Source organism: Limanda limanda, chromosome 8, assembly GCF_963576545.1.
Source record: "Limanda limanda chromosome 8, fLimLim1.1, whole genome shotgun sequence".
Taxonomy (NCBI): Eukaryota; Metazoa; Chordata; class Actinopteri; order Pleuronectiformes; family Pleuronectidae; genus Limanda; species Limanda limanda.
The window spans coordinates 3825915-3841079 of NC_083643.1; the positions used below are offsets into that span (position 1 = coordinate 3825915).

Sequence of the window (15165 nt, forward strand, 5' to 3'; positions counted from 1 at the left end):
CCGAGGTCTTCTCGGGTCATCCTTTCTCCCGCCGCCGCCCGCCACCCCCCCCCCCCCCCCTGTCATCACACCCATTCATGCAGCGGCAGGGGGTTGCACAAGGACAGGCTTTGATGAATGATTCTCAATCTCTGGTTTCTTCCTCTCTGGTTGTCCTCCTCTTCCTCTCTGGTTGTCCTCCTCTTCCTCTCTTTCCTCCGGTCTCAACCCCTCGGTTCAGCTGCATGAGGACACACGGTTTATTTGGAGGCCTTCGATTCAGGCCATGCAGTCTTCAGGGAGGAATAAAGGGTCGGAGGGACAGAGGAGGACGACAGCTCCCGAGGAACCGGCCGTAATTCACTGTTAATTTCCCCACAGCAGCAGAAACTGTCTGTTTTTTAATTACTCCCGTGTACTGTGAAGTATTTTCAAATACACAGCAAAGGCTCCAGACTTGTGTGGCGGAGCAACAGGCGGATTTTTTTAATTATTATTCCACTCAAGTCGTCCTGAAGTTGAAGGTAAAGCAGGTCAGTGCAGAGAGCTGCAGCAAATTAATGCAAAAACGTCAAACCAGCCTCAACTTATAACCCACAGAATCTTTAAGATAATATTGTTGCCTCTGGGAAAACTCCTCTGAGTCGTGAGATCCTAAATGTGAGAATTATAAACTTGTACAGTGATTTAAACTGAGAGTTTGTAGCCTTGCTCTAAAAGCTGAAGTGAACCAGCTAACAGTGATGCTAAGCTACAAGTTAGCATGTCACCTTTCTAACATTTGCTAATCAGCACTAAACATTATATTTGGCTTATGCTCACGTCTTTAGTCTTATCGAACTCTTGCATAAATTCCCATTTGGACCTGAAGTTAGAAGAAAGGGGATCAACGCTCTTCCTCTGGGGAGCATGAATGTCTTTACTAAAGTTCATTCATGGAAATCCATCAGACAGTTGGATGAAGTTATTGGTTGGGAATTAAAGTAAAAACACAAATGTAAAGTTCACGATGTTGCCGGAGGGAAAGTGACCGGAACACTTCATCCTGGCGTTGAGGAAATCGGTTTGAGATACGGGTCATTTTGGTCAATCCAATATTTCTCTACATTTTCTTCTTGACACCAAACTGCTTGAATCGGTATAAATACAACAAGTACATGTACAGTGTTTTCATTTGGACCTTGGCCAGAAAATCTAAACGTATTAGTCAATTATTTGCATGGAATATATCGATGACTTGATTTTCTGGTGATTTGATTTTTTTAAAAGTCAATCCATAGGTTACGGCAACAAGATTAACAGTTCTCTTTGTTATTTGTTGCATACAAAGTGTTTTTGCATATTTACAGATATTTTAAAGGGTCTTTATTTTACAGAATATCTTTTAAATCGACACCAGATTTTCCCTGAAATTGAAATCAATGCCGTCAATGCACTTAGAGCCGAGCTCAGTTCAGTCACCGTTAATGAGACACATACCATATGGATTCCTGCTTAAAAATAGAAACACACAAGCACACGTGCCATGCATACACAATGTGTGTGTAAAAAAACGCACACGCGGCACACAATCGGGCTGAAAAAGTGTGTGAGCTGAGCAACAGACGCATACACACAGTACAGTTAAAGCCGTGTTACATAACTCTACAACCAGCAGGTTTCACAAAGCTCGTCTGGACCACACACACACACACACACACACACACACACACACACACACACACACACACACACTGTCCTAAAGCAGCCTGATACAATCCCCAGACCAGACGGGTGTGAGAGGTTGATTCAGGACGGAGGAGAAGAAGAAGTGGCCCTGATAGATAAGCAGACAGATGGGAGGGACGGATAGACGGAGAGATGGATGGACAGATGTACAGAGTGACGGATGAATGGATCAGTCCAGTGATGGACGGATAATGGAAAGATGGATGGATGGATATCGTTATTAATACGAGAGATTCTCTCCATCAGGGGACGAGTGAGGTCGTTTCAGAGAGAAAAGAGATGAAGGATGAAAACAGAGAGAGAACAGAACCGTGATAAGAAAACCTCCCGGAGAGAGAGAGAGAGAGAATAAGAGAGAGAATGAGAGAGAGAGAGAGAGAGGAGATAACAACACTGTTGCTCTGTGAAGTATTTGAACCCACATACTGTACATGCAGCAGAGATTGGCCTAGTTATGAGTGTTTATCCAGCTCCAGCAGTACATTGTGTACTTATACTTGCAGCATGTATTTGTATTTCACATATGAGGTTATACATCAAACTGAAGGTTTTTATAGAGAGTGATTGACCAAGTTACAGTATTAACATCTTCTACTACTACTAGTACTTCTTCTACTACTACTACTACTAGTACTTCTACTACTACTACCTCTACGACCACTAACATTACCATTGCTACTACCACTAATACCACAACCAGTACTACTACTACTCCTACTCGTTGTAATCTGGACAGTAAGATATGGATTTCTGTGTTTACGCATCTTTTGTCTCTTGACGTATTTTCACCCGATCATCGTGACTTGCCAGCTAAACACAAGTCCTTCCTGTCTCATGTTTCAAAATAAGAGCCTTATGCCTGGTTAAGGATGGTTTATATATTAAATTGCTTCGGAATCGGAAGCTCGTATTTAACATTGATCATCGTTTTCTCTGCTAATCATCATGTGACAGTTAGCAGCTGTTGGAACAAACATGGGTGTAAACAAGTAGGAGGATGTGAAGATGATATTAGTCAAAATATAATTATGCTCTATAGCATGTAAATATAAATGGAATATTGTATTAGGAACTCATGGAAACATTATAATCAGAATAATGTTTTATTCTGAATGAGGTCAATGTTCTGTGGAAACATAACATCAAGCTTAAATCGTTTTTTAATGAACAAAATAATTACAAACTATAAATGAGATTCGTTTGTTATTTTGGATTAATTTGATTTTCTTTGAGAAGCAGAATTAAAGTGGAATAGTGGTTAAATAACGACAAGTAGAGAAATAAGTTAAATAGAACATGAAGGTGGACATCTTTTATTTTCTGCCGACTAATCACATGAACAGAATCTGATTTCCTGTGGATCTCTGAGGAAACAAGGCCTCGGTTCTTTGAGCTGAACTCAGGTTCCTCTCAGGTTCTAGCTGAGGATCTAACCTTCAGAACCTCAGGACTCTGTCTCCTCCAAAGAGTCCAGAACCGAAACACTCAGAGATGCTCTGCAGCCGACACACTGAGAACAGGCTGTGCACCTCCGAGCCGGCTCCCTCTCCCTCGGTGGAGTCCATCCCTCTCTCTCTCTCTCTCCTCCAACTACACCCGAGGCCACTTCTCTAGGAATCACTCCTCCTCCGCTCTTTGGCTTTTTCCTTCCTCGTCCTACGTTTGCACACATCCCTCTCTCCTCTCCTCTCCTCCCACCTCGCTCTTTCCCACCCTCGCTTCACTGCGTTACCTCGGAGCCGCTCTGTACAGTAGGGTTTCCATAGCAACGCTCACCGACATGCAGCGGGTCAGCGTGTCACAGGGGGACTCAGTGTTCCTCGCTGCTATTGGCCGCCCGGCTGCCTCTGCTAGGCTCTGATTGGCCGGCTCGGCCTTCCGGGCTAATTGTTTACCGAGATGAAGAGCTAAGCTGACTGATTACCAACCACACACACACACACACACACACACACGAACACACACACACACACACACACACACACACACAGTAATCATTTTAGATGGGAACGAAGTGAGTCACAAAGGGAGAAGCAGAGATTACAACTGTCACATTACACCCGGACGGACGAGCTCAGTATCAAACACACAGAGACTGAATTATTCCAGCAGATGTGAAGAGAAGATCTCAGGAGGACACGAGGCAGTGACGGCTTCTCTCTCAGGTCCAAAGACCATCACAGATGCTTGGAGCTCGTGACGGCTCAGAAACGTCCCGGACCCCCGGCCTCGTCCCCCGAGCGTTCGGCAAATGCTCTACAACAACATTATAATTGTCCGGGCATAAACATATTCTGTTAGTTGGCTCACGGCTGCCACATACAAAGTCATTATTCCAGCTCCGACCACATTATGTAAGCTGATGAAATAAATACAGATACACCCCCACAACTCCACAGCTCGGAGCAGATCGGATGATGGGATGATCTGCTCCGACACACGGTCAGTGGTTTTTTTTACTTGGAGTGAGAAACCAAATCAAGACTGAAACCTGTTTCCCTTGGACGGAGTTTGAGGGAATCTGTTTGCAGCCTGTTTGCGTGAGTGAGAGGAAACTGTTCAGCAGAGAGACGCTTTGTCTCAGTTTCTCTGGATCACTCGGACAAGCAGGAGGTCGGGTTGGTTCAGATTGGACCAGTTTCAAGTAGCTGGTCAAATACACAATCACCAATGTGACTTAAATATTACACAATCCTGTGGCACAAGACGGAGACATGAGGTCGGAGACACTACTGAATATTCTTTTTACAGATATTTCCCCCTTTGTTTCCATCCATATTTTATCCATACAAGCTTTATTTTCTGTGTGGACCAGTATCTCATACGCAGAGGAAAAGTTAGTTTTGCAAAATATCCAGATTGGTTCGTCCCGGGCATCAAACAGACCAGAGGGTGAGGGTTGTTTCTAGAACCTGGGATATTATAAGCTGGCAAAGAGAGGTTTTGTGAAGCAGGACTTTTCAAAAGTAGTGTCTTTGTTTTGTTCAAAAGCAAATGCCCCTTTTGTGAGCTATTTTTTGCATTTATTTAAACACCAACTTCAATTTTTTTTAAGCCACCTTGTGCATAAAACATTGATAAAAGCAAAATGCAATGAAAAAATCGACTTCTAGTTGAATTATGTGGCTTCAACATCACTCAAGCTTCTACTCCACCCAGGAGACTGAAATGACAACATGAGATTTGTCTCGCCATGTTGAAGAAAGGGAGAAAATAAATAATCCTGGATCTGACCATTTATCCGGATTTGCTCCAAAACGTTTCGGGTCAACCCCTCCGCAAAATGTCATGGAAATTGTTTTGGTAGATTATGAGTTATTCTACTCAGACGGACACAGAACACAACTTTATGTTCCTTCATGGTTCATTATAAATCACAGTCCAGGATCTGAGTCTGTTGAACTCAGAGTTCTGCTCCTGAAGCCGGTGACTGATTCCTTTATTCTGATCGAGATGATCCTGTCAATGAAGGAGTGAGATTCCTCTGTAGTTTGTGCAGATGCTGAAGTTGTGTTGGAACGTTGAAGAGTCGTATCTCCACCCTGATGTTAAAGTTGGGACGTTTGCCTTCATATTTGTTCTTTTGTTGGTTTATTATCGTCCCTGTTTGTCATATTTGATTGTTTTTAAATCGTTTATTACGTACTTTCTTCTTCTGCTGATTTCCATTTGATAGCCTTTATCGTTGACCTATTGGCGTCTGTGTTTGTGAGACATTTGTACATTTCATTTTTACTTCTACAAGTGCTTTGGCTTTTTGTGAGTGTGCCCCAAATTGTTTTGCACATGCATGCATGACCGTGTAGCGATGCATTGTAATACCTAAAAAATCCAATATATTTGGTTTAGATCGATTTTTATCATACATATACAGTATAGTATTTGTGTTTATAAAGTTTTTGTGTTTACAAATCACAGCTGAACTCTAATAGAAAAACATTGGTTATAAAATCCCAAACAGCCGTGTTGTCGTTGGTCTTTTTTCATGAAATGTTTCAGCAGATAAATAATCCTCAAAGAGACTCAGACAGAAACGGGGCCCGAGCAAAATCTCTTAAACGGATAATGGTCCCACACAGAGATTTACGGGGGGGCAGAGGTTTAGCTTTGAACTGACTCTCTCCGTGTCGGGTGTTGTGTAGTTTAGGACGTGTGTGTGTGTGTGTGTGTGTGTGTGTGTGTGTGTGTGTGTGTGTGTGTGTGTGTGTGTGTGTGTGTGTGTGTGTGTGGGTCCAGCTGTTTGTCCAGGCTGTCTCACTTGTCTTTAGTTACCTGGTTCGGTGTCGTTGTCACTCTTCTCTCCAGCTGACGCGTCTCTCTCTCTCGCTCTCTCTCTCTCTGTTACACTCCAGCACCTCTTTGCTACATGATGTGAATCCTCAGGCATCAGATTGACGTCCGTCTCCTGAAAGGATTTCACATTATACCCAAACATCCATTCAGATAAAAAGAAGTGTGACCTTTAAATAGTGGAGTGAAAGAAAATCCACCTGCTTTGTGTTTGCACGGTTTTATTTTATTTCCCCCATGGACACAGTCAAATCGTACGACAGAGAAATTAGGTACAGATGTCACTTGCACTTTGATGGTTTCTTTTCTATTCGGAGTCACTGCAAACATGCTCCTCCTCCTCCTCCTCCTCCTCCTCCTCCTCCTCCTCCTCCTCCTCCTCCTCCTCCTCCTCCTCCTCCTCCTCCTCCTCCTCCTCCTCCTCCTCCCCCGCCACAACAAGCCCACTGCAGGCTTCAGCTTATGCAATGGAACGGCTTGATGCTTGAAGTGAGGATTTGCGATGCTGTCTGAAACATGCAAACTCTGAATTATCTATCTTGGAAGTCTGCCCTGCTCCACCGCTGCTGATACAGTAACAACCAGAAATACTAATGAGGCTTCGCTGGCCTGTTGGGATACTGTACGGCAACTTTCCTGAAAGTCTTGGTTACTGGGGAATGGATGGCAATGAGTTAAAAGGGTCGGATTATATATTGAAATACGGCAGTGGAGGATTTGTTAAAATGTGTATCCATCCCAGTGTTTTAACTATGACAGTATTCCTCATCTTAAATTCTAGATTTCATTTGGGCAGTAAGCTTCTCTTCGATAGGACGGAGTTAAGCATGAAAGGGGAAGAAAGACCCTCAGCAAAGGGGCGTGTCGGAATCAAACCTGCGGCCACCGAAGTACGACCCTCAAGCCATCGTACACGGGACCCCACAGCTCACCTGGTGGTGACGTCCCCCCCCCAGTACGGAGGCTCTAGTTCCCATCTTAAATTCTGAAAGATTTGGATCGGACTCATTTTTCGAGACACTTGGGCGATAGTTGTAAAGTTTTATGTTCCCGTCAAATGAACGCTCCAAATAAAATGAAGCTTAAACCTCAACCCCTCAATTACATTAGAGCTTGTAAACCTTTTCAAGCAGTAACACAAGGGAAAATATTCAGCCTGAATAGATCTCCTCTAAAATCTCTACCCCTGAAACCCCCCCTTGGCACAAAGACATAAAGGAAAAACTGTCTGAGAAACTTAGCTTTGTCTTTCTAACGTTACTGTCACAGAACAAATGTAAACTCATCCACAGCCGCTCTATTTCCACGCTTTTTCTTTCTTTCTGCTATTGTGACGTACAAACGATTATTCTGAGGCACATGAACCTCAAACCTTGAGTCCTGTGAGTGAACTTTGAAGCCTTGTCATCACAATACTCGGTGTGAGTCGCACGATACTCGTTAGAGGAGACGAGAGCCGAACAGTTCAGTCGAACCAGCATCATTTAACGATTTATTTCGACAAGTGTCTCCGGCTGCAGCTTCTTCAGAGTGAAACTCAGACCCAGAGAGACAGATGGCTTTTAACCTAGAAACAGGCAACAGACGCACGCGTTTGCTAAAGACGCAATTACGAATTCAGCCCGTGGGTCGATCAAATCGCTGTGTCCCTGTGATGTTTCCACAGCTTTGATCTCTCCACGTGAACTCTTTCCGTGCCGCTGCCTCGTGCCCGCGGTGGTCGCGGCCGGGGTCACGAGCCCATATGATGCGAGAGCACTTCCTGTCGGCCTCCAGGCGGAATCAGCGGAATCACGTTGGCGTGCGAGTTGCGAAGTGGATTCTCCTCACAACCAAAGGCCCGGGGGGTCGAGGCCTTTATATATCCAGAAATCTGTTTTTTCTCTCTATACGACTGTGACAGTTGAACACGATGAGAGGAGGATAAGCTCTCTACTGTACACGCGTGTTTCCTTCTGACTGTATAAAGTCTGAACCTCTGTTTTTCTAGTTTCCACATCATGAAGAGATTTGACACAAAATCAGTAAACGTGTTTGATTTGATAGAAAATCCCGGCCGGCTTCTTTTTCAGCACCATGGAGAGCGACAGGCAGAAGCAACGTGGAGCCACACTGAATATTTCATTTGCCCGCTCATTACTAATTGAAGCTGTTATTTGCCTCCAAGAAACCATGAAAAGGCATAAAGCAACACACACATTCACTCACTCGCACTCTGAGTCTCCTTCGATGCTAAAAACTGAAACAACCCTGAGATAAACCCTGCGTCATTCAAGGCTGCAACGTTCTGCTTTGGTTGAAAGCTGATGTTCCTCTTTAGTTGAGGGTCTGGGTTGTGTTGTACTGGGAGGTAATTACAGGAGTATTTACAGTATTTAAATAGGGACGACAGAATAAAAGACACACTGTGTTTACACTGAGGGGGCTGGAAGTGGAGGGGTATTCAATACTTTGCAAATTAGGGGATAATATGTGTAAAACTGTTCAAATCTCAAGTACAGTGTGTTTTCCTTTCTTTTGGTTCATATAAAACAACCTATTTATTCATATTTTTTTATATTTAAAAAAGTAGAGACATTTGCAAATATCCAACTTCATATTCTGCACTTATTGCATATATTATATTGTGCATACTGATCTTTATAGATTCACCACATTTCACTGATCCAATAACAGCGGGCAGGTCACATTAGGCCCCGCCCACTTCAACAATAGATTACATTAGGACTTGGCAAATACTTTTACTTTTTATACTTTAAGCATATTTAAAAGCAAGAACTTGCTAAATATGACTAAAGTATAAAGGTTACCTTTACTTGATTTGTACTTTTAATATGTCAAATGTTAGAAGTTTGTACTTCCTCCACCTCTGCTGCATTATAGGAGAATAGTGAACATCCAAAACAAGAATTGTGTACACATACTACTTGTTTTGCTCTTTTTTTGAGTGTGATTACTCAACATTCATCCTTCTAGAATCAGTAGAGTAAGTGACACTTTGTGTAAAATAAGTTTTCTGACTTGAGGCAAACAGGAGAAGCTTGTGATCGTCTCTCTTCTTCTGTCGTCCTCTGACTAAGTGTCCGGCTCGAGCGTTCTGTCGGTTTAATGAATAAATCTCACCACGCAGATGCATGGAGTGTGTTTGTGTGTTAGTGTGTGTGTGTGTGTGTGTGTTCTTTGATCTGTCTATCATATGGTCGTACAGCTGTGTACTGACAAGATTACAAAGACCTGGCCAGATGTGCCGGCCAGCTGTCTGTGACACGGATTCTGTTTTTGTTTTTCTTTGTGTGTGTCCGTGTGTGTGTTTGTGTGTGTGTGTGTGTGTGTGTGTGTGTGTGTGTGTGTGTGTGTGTGTGTGTGTGTGTGTGTGTGTGTGTGTGAGGGATAATGACAAGGGCAAGTCTAGAAACAGCAGCACTTCTCAGAGAAGCTTTTTGGCCCGGTGACTGTGTTTGTGTCTCAGGACGTAAGCAAGGATACGATTGGCTCATAAGATTGGCTCCATTCAGCACTTCCCACTTCACCAACACATTGATCCCACAAGGGAAACGTTTTGTGTGTGCGTTTGCGATTGTGACGGAGAACGTGGTTGCAGTCCTTATATGGTCGCGTAGTTTGGTTGGAGAATGAATCAGAGTGCTGTTACATCAGAGGGACGGGGCAGGAGGGATGGATCACTTGCACTCCAGCTGGAACACACACTTCCGTTGGAGTGTGTGGGTTTGTGTGTGTGTGTGTGAGAGAGAGCGAGAGAGAGAGAGAATGATGGAACCACACACACACACACACACACTCAGATGCCCTACTTTTCAGATGTAAGGGCAGTTATGTAGCTGCGAGCGCGTATGAATGAACGGGACGAGCTGACAAGAGGAAAACAAACCAATGTACAACTTCTCATCCTAATGTGTCTCAAATTATCTTCATTAAAAATAAGATTTTGAATATGACATCACAGAGAGAAGAGCTAATTTAAGTTTAAACAGATTAAAACATCATCTTTGTTCTGCTGCTGCTTTCGAGAAGAAGATCCCTGTGATTAACTAATATTATTCTGTATTGAATTCTTGTTTTGGATTCTCTCTCACAATGCAGCCGTGGTGGAGGAAGTACGCAAATATTTTCCCTTAAGTAAAAGTACAAATAAATAGACAATAATGTCCTCAAGTAAAAGTAAATGTAACTCGTCTACTTGAGTAGAAAATTATCTATTAGTAATTATGTCTCAAATTATTTTATCAAAACATTTTAATATGACATCACAGATAGAAGAGTCTAGAGGTAAATTATTTAACTTCTGGGATATTTCTGGATGTTTCTTTGACTTCAAAACATCTTATTTATTCTTGTCAGTATTTCCCTGCTGCTACGTTTCGATGATTATAACGAGGTAAGAAGATTGGTCGACTCCCTGACTCAGAGATAAATGAGAACAACACAAAACCCATTTGAATCGCTGCTGGAAACTGAGACGGTTTGTGACAATTCACAGATCAGGAGAAGCTCCACTGTGAGACAGGGCAGGAATGTTAGGCCGAGAGAGATTTTTTCAAAATGTATACAAAAGTTCTGTCAGTGTTTCAATGGATATGAACAGTACGTTCAGAACAATATTAAATAGTCATATTAAATATTAAAACATCCTCAACCACAGAACATACGGTTTGATGAACCCATCCATGTCCTCATGTCCTTCATTTCTCCAGACTCTTGCTTTCAGCAACAAAATAAAAACAGGAAGAGCTTCTTGTCCTGGCCTGTCCTCTACTCTGTTCTTCCTGCTGCTGTAAATTGACATCTTAGCAACAAGGACTGCAGGGAGAGAGAGAGAGTGAGAGAGAGAGAGAGAGAGAGAGAGAGAGAGAGAGAGAGAGAGAGAGAGAGAGAGAGAGAGAGAGAGAGAGAGAGAGAGAGATGTGGGACGACCTTAACCCCAGGGCTCATCTAATAAGGAGTTGATATTATAGGCAAATGGCACAAATTCCACAGGAATTAACACAATCTCAAAGAAGCAAAGTGATTCGCTCAGTGAGAGACGAGCGTCTGTCCAATCAGAATCAGAATCAGAATCAGAATCAGAAGGTATTTATTGCCAAGTAGGTTAACATCTACCTGGAATTTGCTTTGGTTATTGGTGCATACAATGAACATAGAAATATAAAAACACAATAAATACACCACACATAAGAAAAACAATAATAATAATAAAAAAAACAATATATATTTACTCACTATTTACTTCTTATTTACTCACTTGTTCTAATATTTATACAAGGTAGCATTTATTTAGACATAAACATATCTATATACAAATATATAAAAGATAAAAGATATAAAAAGTGAAGTAAAAAGTCAAATTAAAAATGCAAAAAGCAAAACAGTGAACAGTGTCAAATTGCAATGTAATACAGTATAATATAATATAATATAATAAAATAATAAAATATGTGAATTCACACAGAAAAGTCTTTTATCTTTGTTTAGTTGGAAAATGTGTGAATCAAATATAAAAACATAAGTCGCTCTTGGCCACTTTCATTTAGTCAAAGTAGCTCTTAGAAATTAAAAAGGGTTACAGACCCCCTGAGGTTAATCTAAATAAATCTAGATCTATATGAGTTAGTTTTTCCAATCAATGATTTAATAAACTATAATGAATTCAGGCTTCGTGCAGATATTTGCTTCCGTTGTGTTTCCACTGATCATCTCTACGTTTCTATTCTCACTTGCTGCTCTGTGACTGTGACCTGCACGTCCACCTCCTGCAGACATCATGACCCTGAGGAGTGAGACTCTGTATTAAATCTGTTTCTCTCTCTCTCTCTCTCCAGGAACCTTCCAGGGTCAGTGGGTCGGCGGGATGCGACACGGCTACGGCGTTCGTCAGAGCGTTCCTTACGGGATGGCGGCCGTCATCCGCTCCCCTCTGCGAACCTCTATAAACTCTCTCCGCTCCGGTTCGGAACACAGCAACGGCACGGCCCTGCTGGACCGGACCGGGGCGGTGGTCCCTGGGCCGCCCCCCGTCCCCGGCACGCTGACCACCAGCGTCTCCATGTGCAGCACGGGCAGCAGCGGCAGCAGCCCGGCCGTGTCCCGGGGGGGCTTCGTGCTGATGGCGCACAGCGAGGCCGAGCTGCTGAAGGGGAAGAGGAAAGGCGGGCTCTTCAGGAGGTCCATCCTGTCCGGCCTCAAGCTGAGGAAGTCCGAGTCCAGGAGCTCTCTGGCCTCCCAGAGGTCGAAGCAGAGCTCGTTCAGGAGCGAAGCCGGGATGAGCACCGTGTCCTCGGCTGCGTCCGACATCAACTCCACCATCAGGTGAGGAACCAGGAGGAAGAGAGGCTGGAGAACCAGCTGCTGACATGGTGGTAGACTCCGTAAAGAAGAGTTAGACCTGGAGAGGAAAGAGAACAGAGAGCAGGGCATCTACAGCTACTCCATTTTAGTAGTGTCAAATATCCCCAAAAGTTATTTGGACGAGTCGATTAATCACATTTTCTTTCCAACTCTTAATGTGATTAAGAAGATGACAAGTAAAGTTGATGGTTTTATCTGTTCCTGGTAAAGTATTTACATCCTAATCTGCAGAATTTGCATTGTGTACATAGAAAACGGCTACATGACACTTGAGGTGTTGTACTGCCTCTACACTGCCCCCTACCGCTCCTGTGGGAATTGCATTTTGCATACGTGTCACGTTAATTGGACCCAGAAGACGTTAACGCAGCCATGAAGCAAATGCGTTGTTAAATCAGGAATATCTTCAGCCTTAAAGTCTCATAGAGAACTACGCCTATGACCGTGACAGATGAACGACTATAGTCCACAAAGATGCTAAACTCGTGGTTTTGATCGTCGACTAGTGGAGAAGAGAAAACCCCAGCAGGTAGAAAGTATGGTGAGAGGACAAGAAGGCAAGTGTCCTTCATCTGGACGTCATAGATCCAAACCAGCTGCAGTTAACACTATCTGTCCGGTCACGTTGGACTCAGCAGATCCGATCCCCCGGTGGGACTTCCTGCAAACCACCGCTGATTTGAATCGAATGTGGTCGATCGGTCGTGGACCAGAGGTAGTGTTTGGATTGAGGTGTTTTATTTTTAAAGGGACCAATTACTGGACAGCGAGCGTCAGCGGCTCTAAACCCGTTTGTTGGCAGAGTGGCTCATCAGGTCTGATTAGTGACGGGTTGATCAGTAGCAAGGTTGAGAAGGGCAGAGGTTTCTAGGGTTTTTTTCCTTTCTGCTGCCGGAAACAGATCCGTGTGTGTGATGTATCGCAGTTAATCAATCATTGGCTGATGTGTTTGTAGTATATTCTGCTAATCGATCCCTTTAACACAGGTATAAACCAGAATCACATGTTTAAGCATGCGGCCCTCATGATTGGATTCTCAGAAATTCCTCCATGTATTTCTAGTTAGTTCTCTCCCCCTAGGGAATGATCTGACCTGTTAATGGATGAGTATAAAACATCAGAATCAGAATCAGAATCAGAATCAGAATCAGAAGTATTCTATTGCCAAGTACGTTCACACATACAAGGAATTTGCTCTGGTTATTGGTGCAAACAATGAACATAGAAACATAAAAACGCAATAAATACAACATGCATAGGAGAGCAATACAAAATGGGAAACCAGTATATATTTACTCACTGTTTACTTCTTATTTACTCACTTTTTACCAATATTTATACAAAGTAACATTTATTTTGACATAAACATTTCTGAATAAAAATATATAAAAAATATAAAAAGTGAAGTAAAAAGTGAAATGCTAAATGCAAAACAGTTAACAGTGTCATATTGCAATATGCAATGTAATGCAGTATAATATAATATGATATGATATAATGTGTTAATTTAACACATCCTGGAGATGTGGGGGTGGAATAATAGTCCAAGTCAGGTGGGGGTCCCGGGCCTTGTTGATAAGGCCCACTACAGCAGGGATGGCTGGTCTTGTGGCGGGAGGTTTCAGTCCTGATGGCCCGCAGCCTCCTGCCCGAGGGAAGAACCTCAAAGAGTTTGTGACCCGGGTGAGAAGGATCGGCTTCAATCTTACCTGCACGCCTCAGGGTCCTAGAGGCAAACAGGTCCTGTAGAGATGGCAGATTGCAGCCGATCACCTTCTCAGCAGAGCGGATGATCCGCTGCAGCCTCCTGGGGTCATTGTCTATTAAGCACGAGGCATGCCCTTATGAATTCATCATTTCTTGTACATATCAGATGCTCAGACACATGCAGTCATGTCCTGCTAAACCACGGGATGTGGGACGTTGTCATGGGCGAAGGCAACCTCTAAAGAGTGTGTGCTCGACCCCTGCGAGTTAGGCTTCACTATTGGCGTGTGATGTCTCCTGGTATCTACATGCCCGTCCTGATCTGTGAACTTCCTTGTAATAAACTTTACTATACAAGCTAGTTCTGGGTCCGCGGAATTACCTTCAACTTCACCATCATCAACATCTCGGTTGCTCACAATTAGGGTTGCAAAATTCCGGGAATATTCAAAGTTGGAAACTTTCCATGGGAATTAACGGGAATTAACGGGAATAAACTGGAAATGTTGTGGGTAATTTATACTAACTGTATTTACCTTGTCATATACAGACATAAATATAAACATTTTGTTTTGTTATAGGCTGATTTGAGCCCTGAGGAAACTTTGGGCACTTGACTATATGCTTCTGCATCGTTGTGTCATTCTTAACATAGGTCTTTGCACAGTATTTGCAAATGTACACAGCCTTTCCTTCTACATTGGATGGGGTGAAATGTCTCCACACATGAGAGAGTGCACGTGGCATTGTTCTGTAGAATAAAATGAGAAAAAAGTTTGTAAAAAAACACTAATGCAATGCCAGAGATATAAATAGTTAGCCAAACAATTGGAATCGTCTGTAAACATGTTTTACAATTGATGGATAAATGAATGGAAATAGGCTAGATGAACAGATGAACAATCCTCAATCAGCATGCTAATATATTTTCCCCAGTAATATCATGGAAACTTACCTGACTAGTCCTGCACACTACAGCAGGCCTCAATAGCCCTGCTGTAGAGTGAAGCATGCTGGGAGTTATCTGTGCATGTGATGGAAGAATGCACAGTGGAGGGTTGAAACTCAACGTTCCATACATCTTTAAAATAGAGTTTT

At 42.9% G+C, this 15165-nt stretch overlaps 1 protein-coding gene across 4 annotated transcripts in view; it reads left to right on the plus strand.

The window, feature by feature from the left end:
- jph3b (junctophilin 3b) overlaps positions 1 to 15165 on the plus strand; it is a 37057-nt gene that overhangs the window by 571 nt on the left and 21321 nt on the right. Inside the window, exons 2-3 of one of the 4 annotated variants that reach the window (XM_061076943.1) lie at positions 11835 to 12018; positions 12067 to 12321. In XM_061076943.1, the coding sequence (XP_060932926.1) occupies positions 11835 to 12018; positions 12067 to 12321 (439 nt within the window). Of the gene's footprint in view, positions 1 to 11834; positions 12322 to 15165 lie in introns of all 4 variants that reach the window. The other 3 variants (XM_061076944.1, XM_061076945.1, XM_061076942.1) reach the window with 3 other exon arrangements.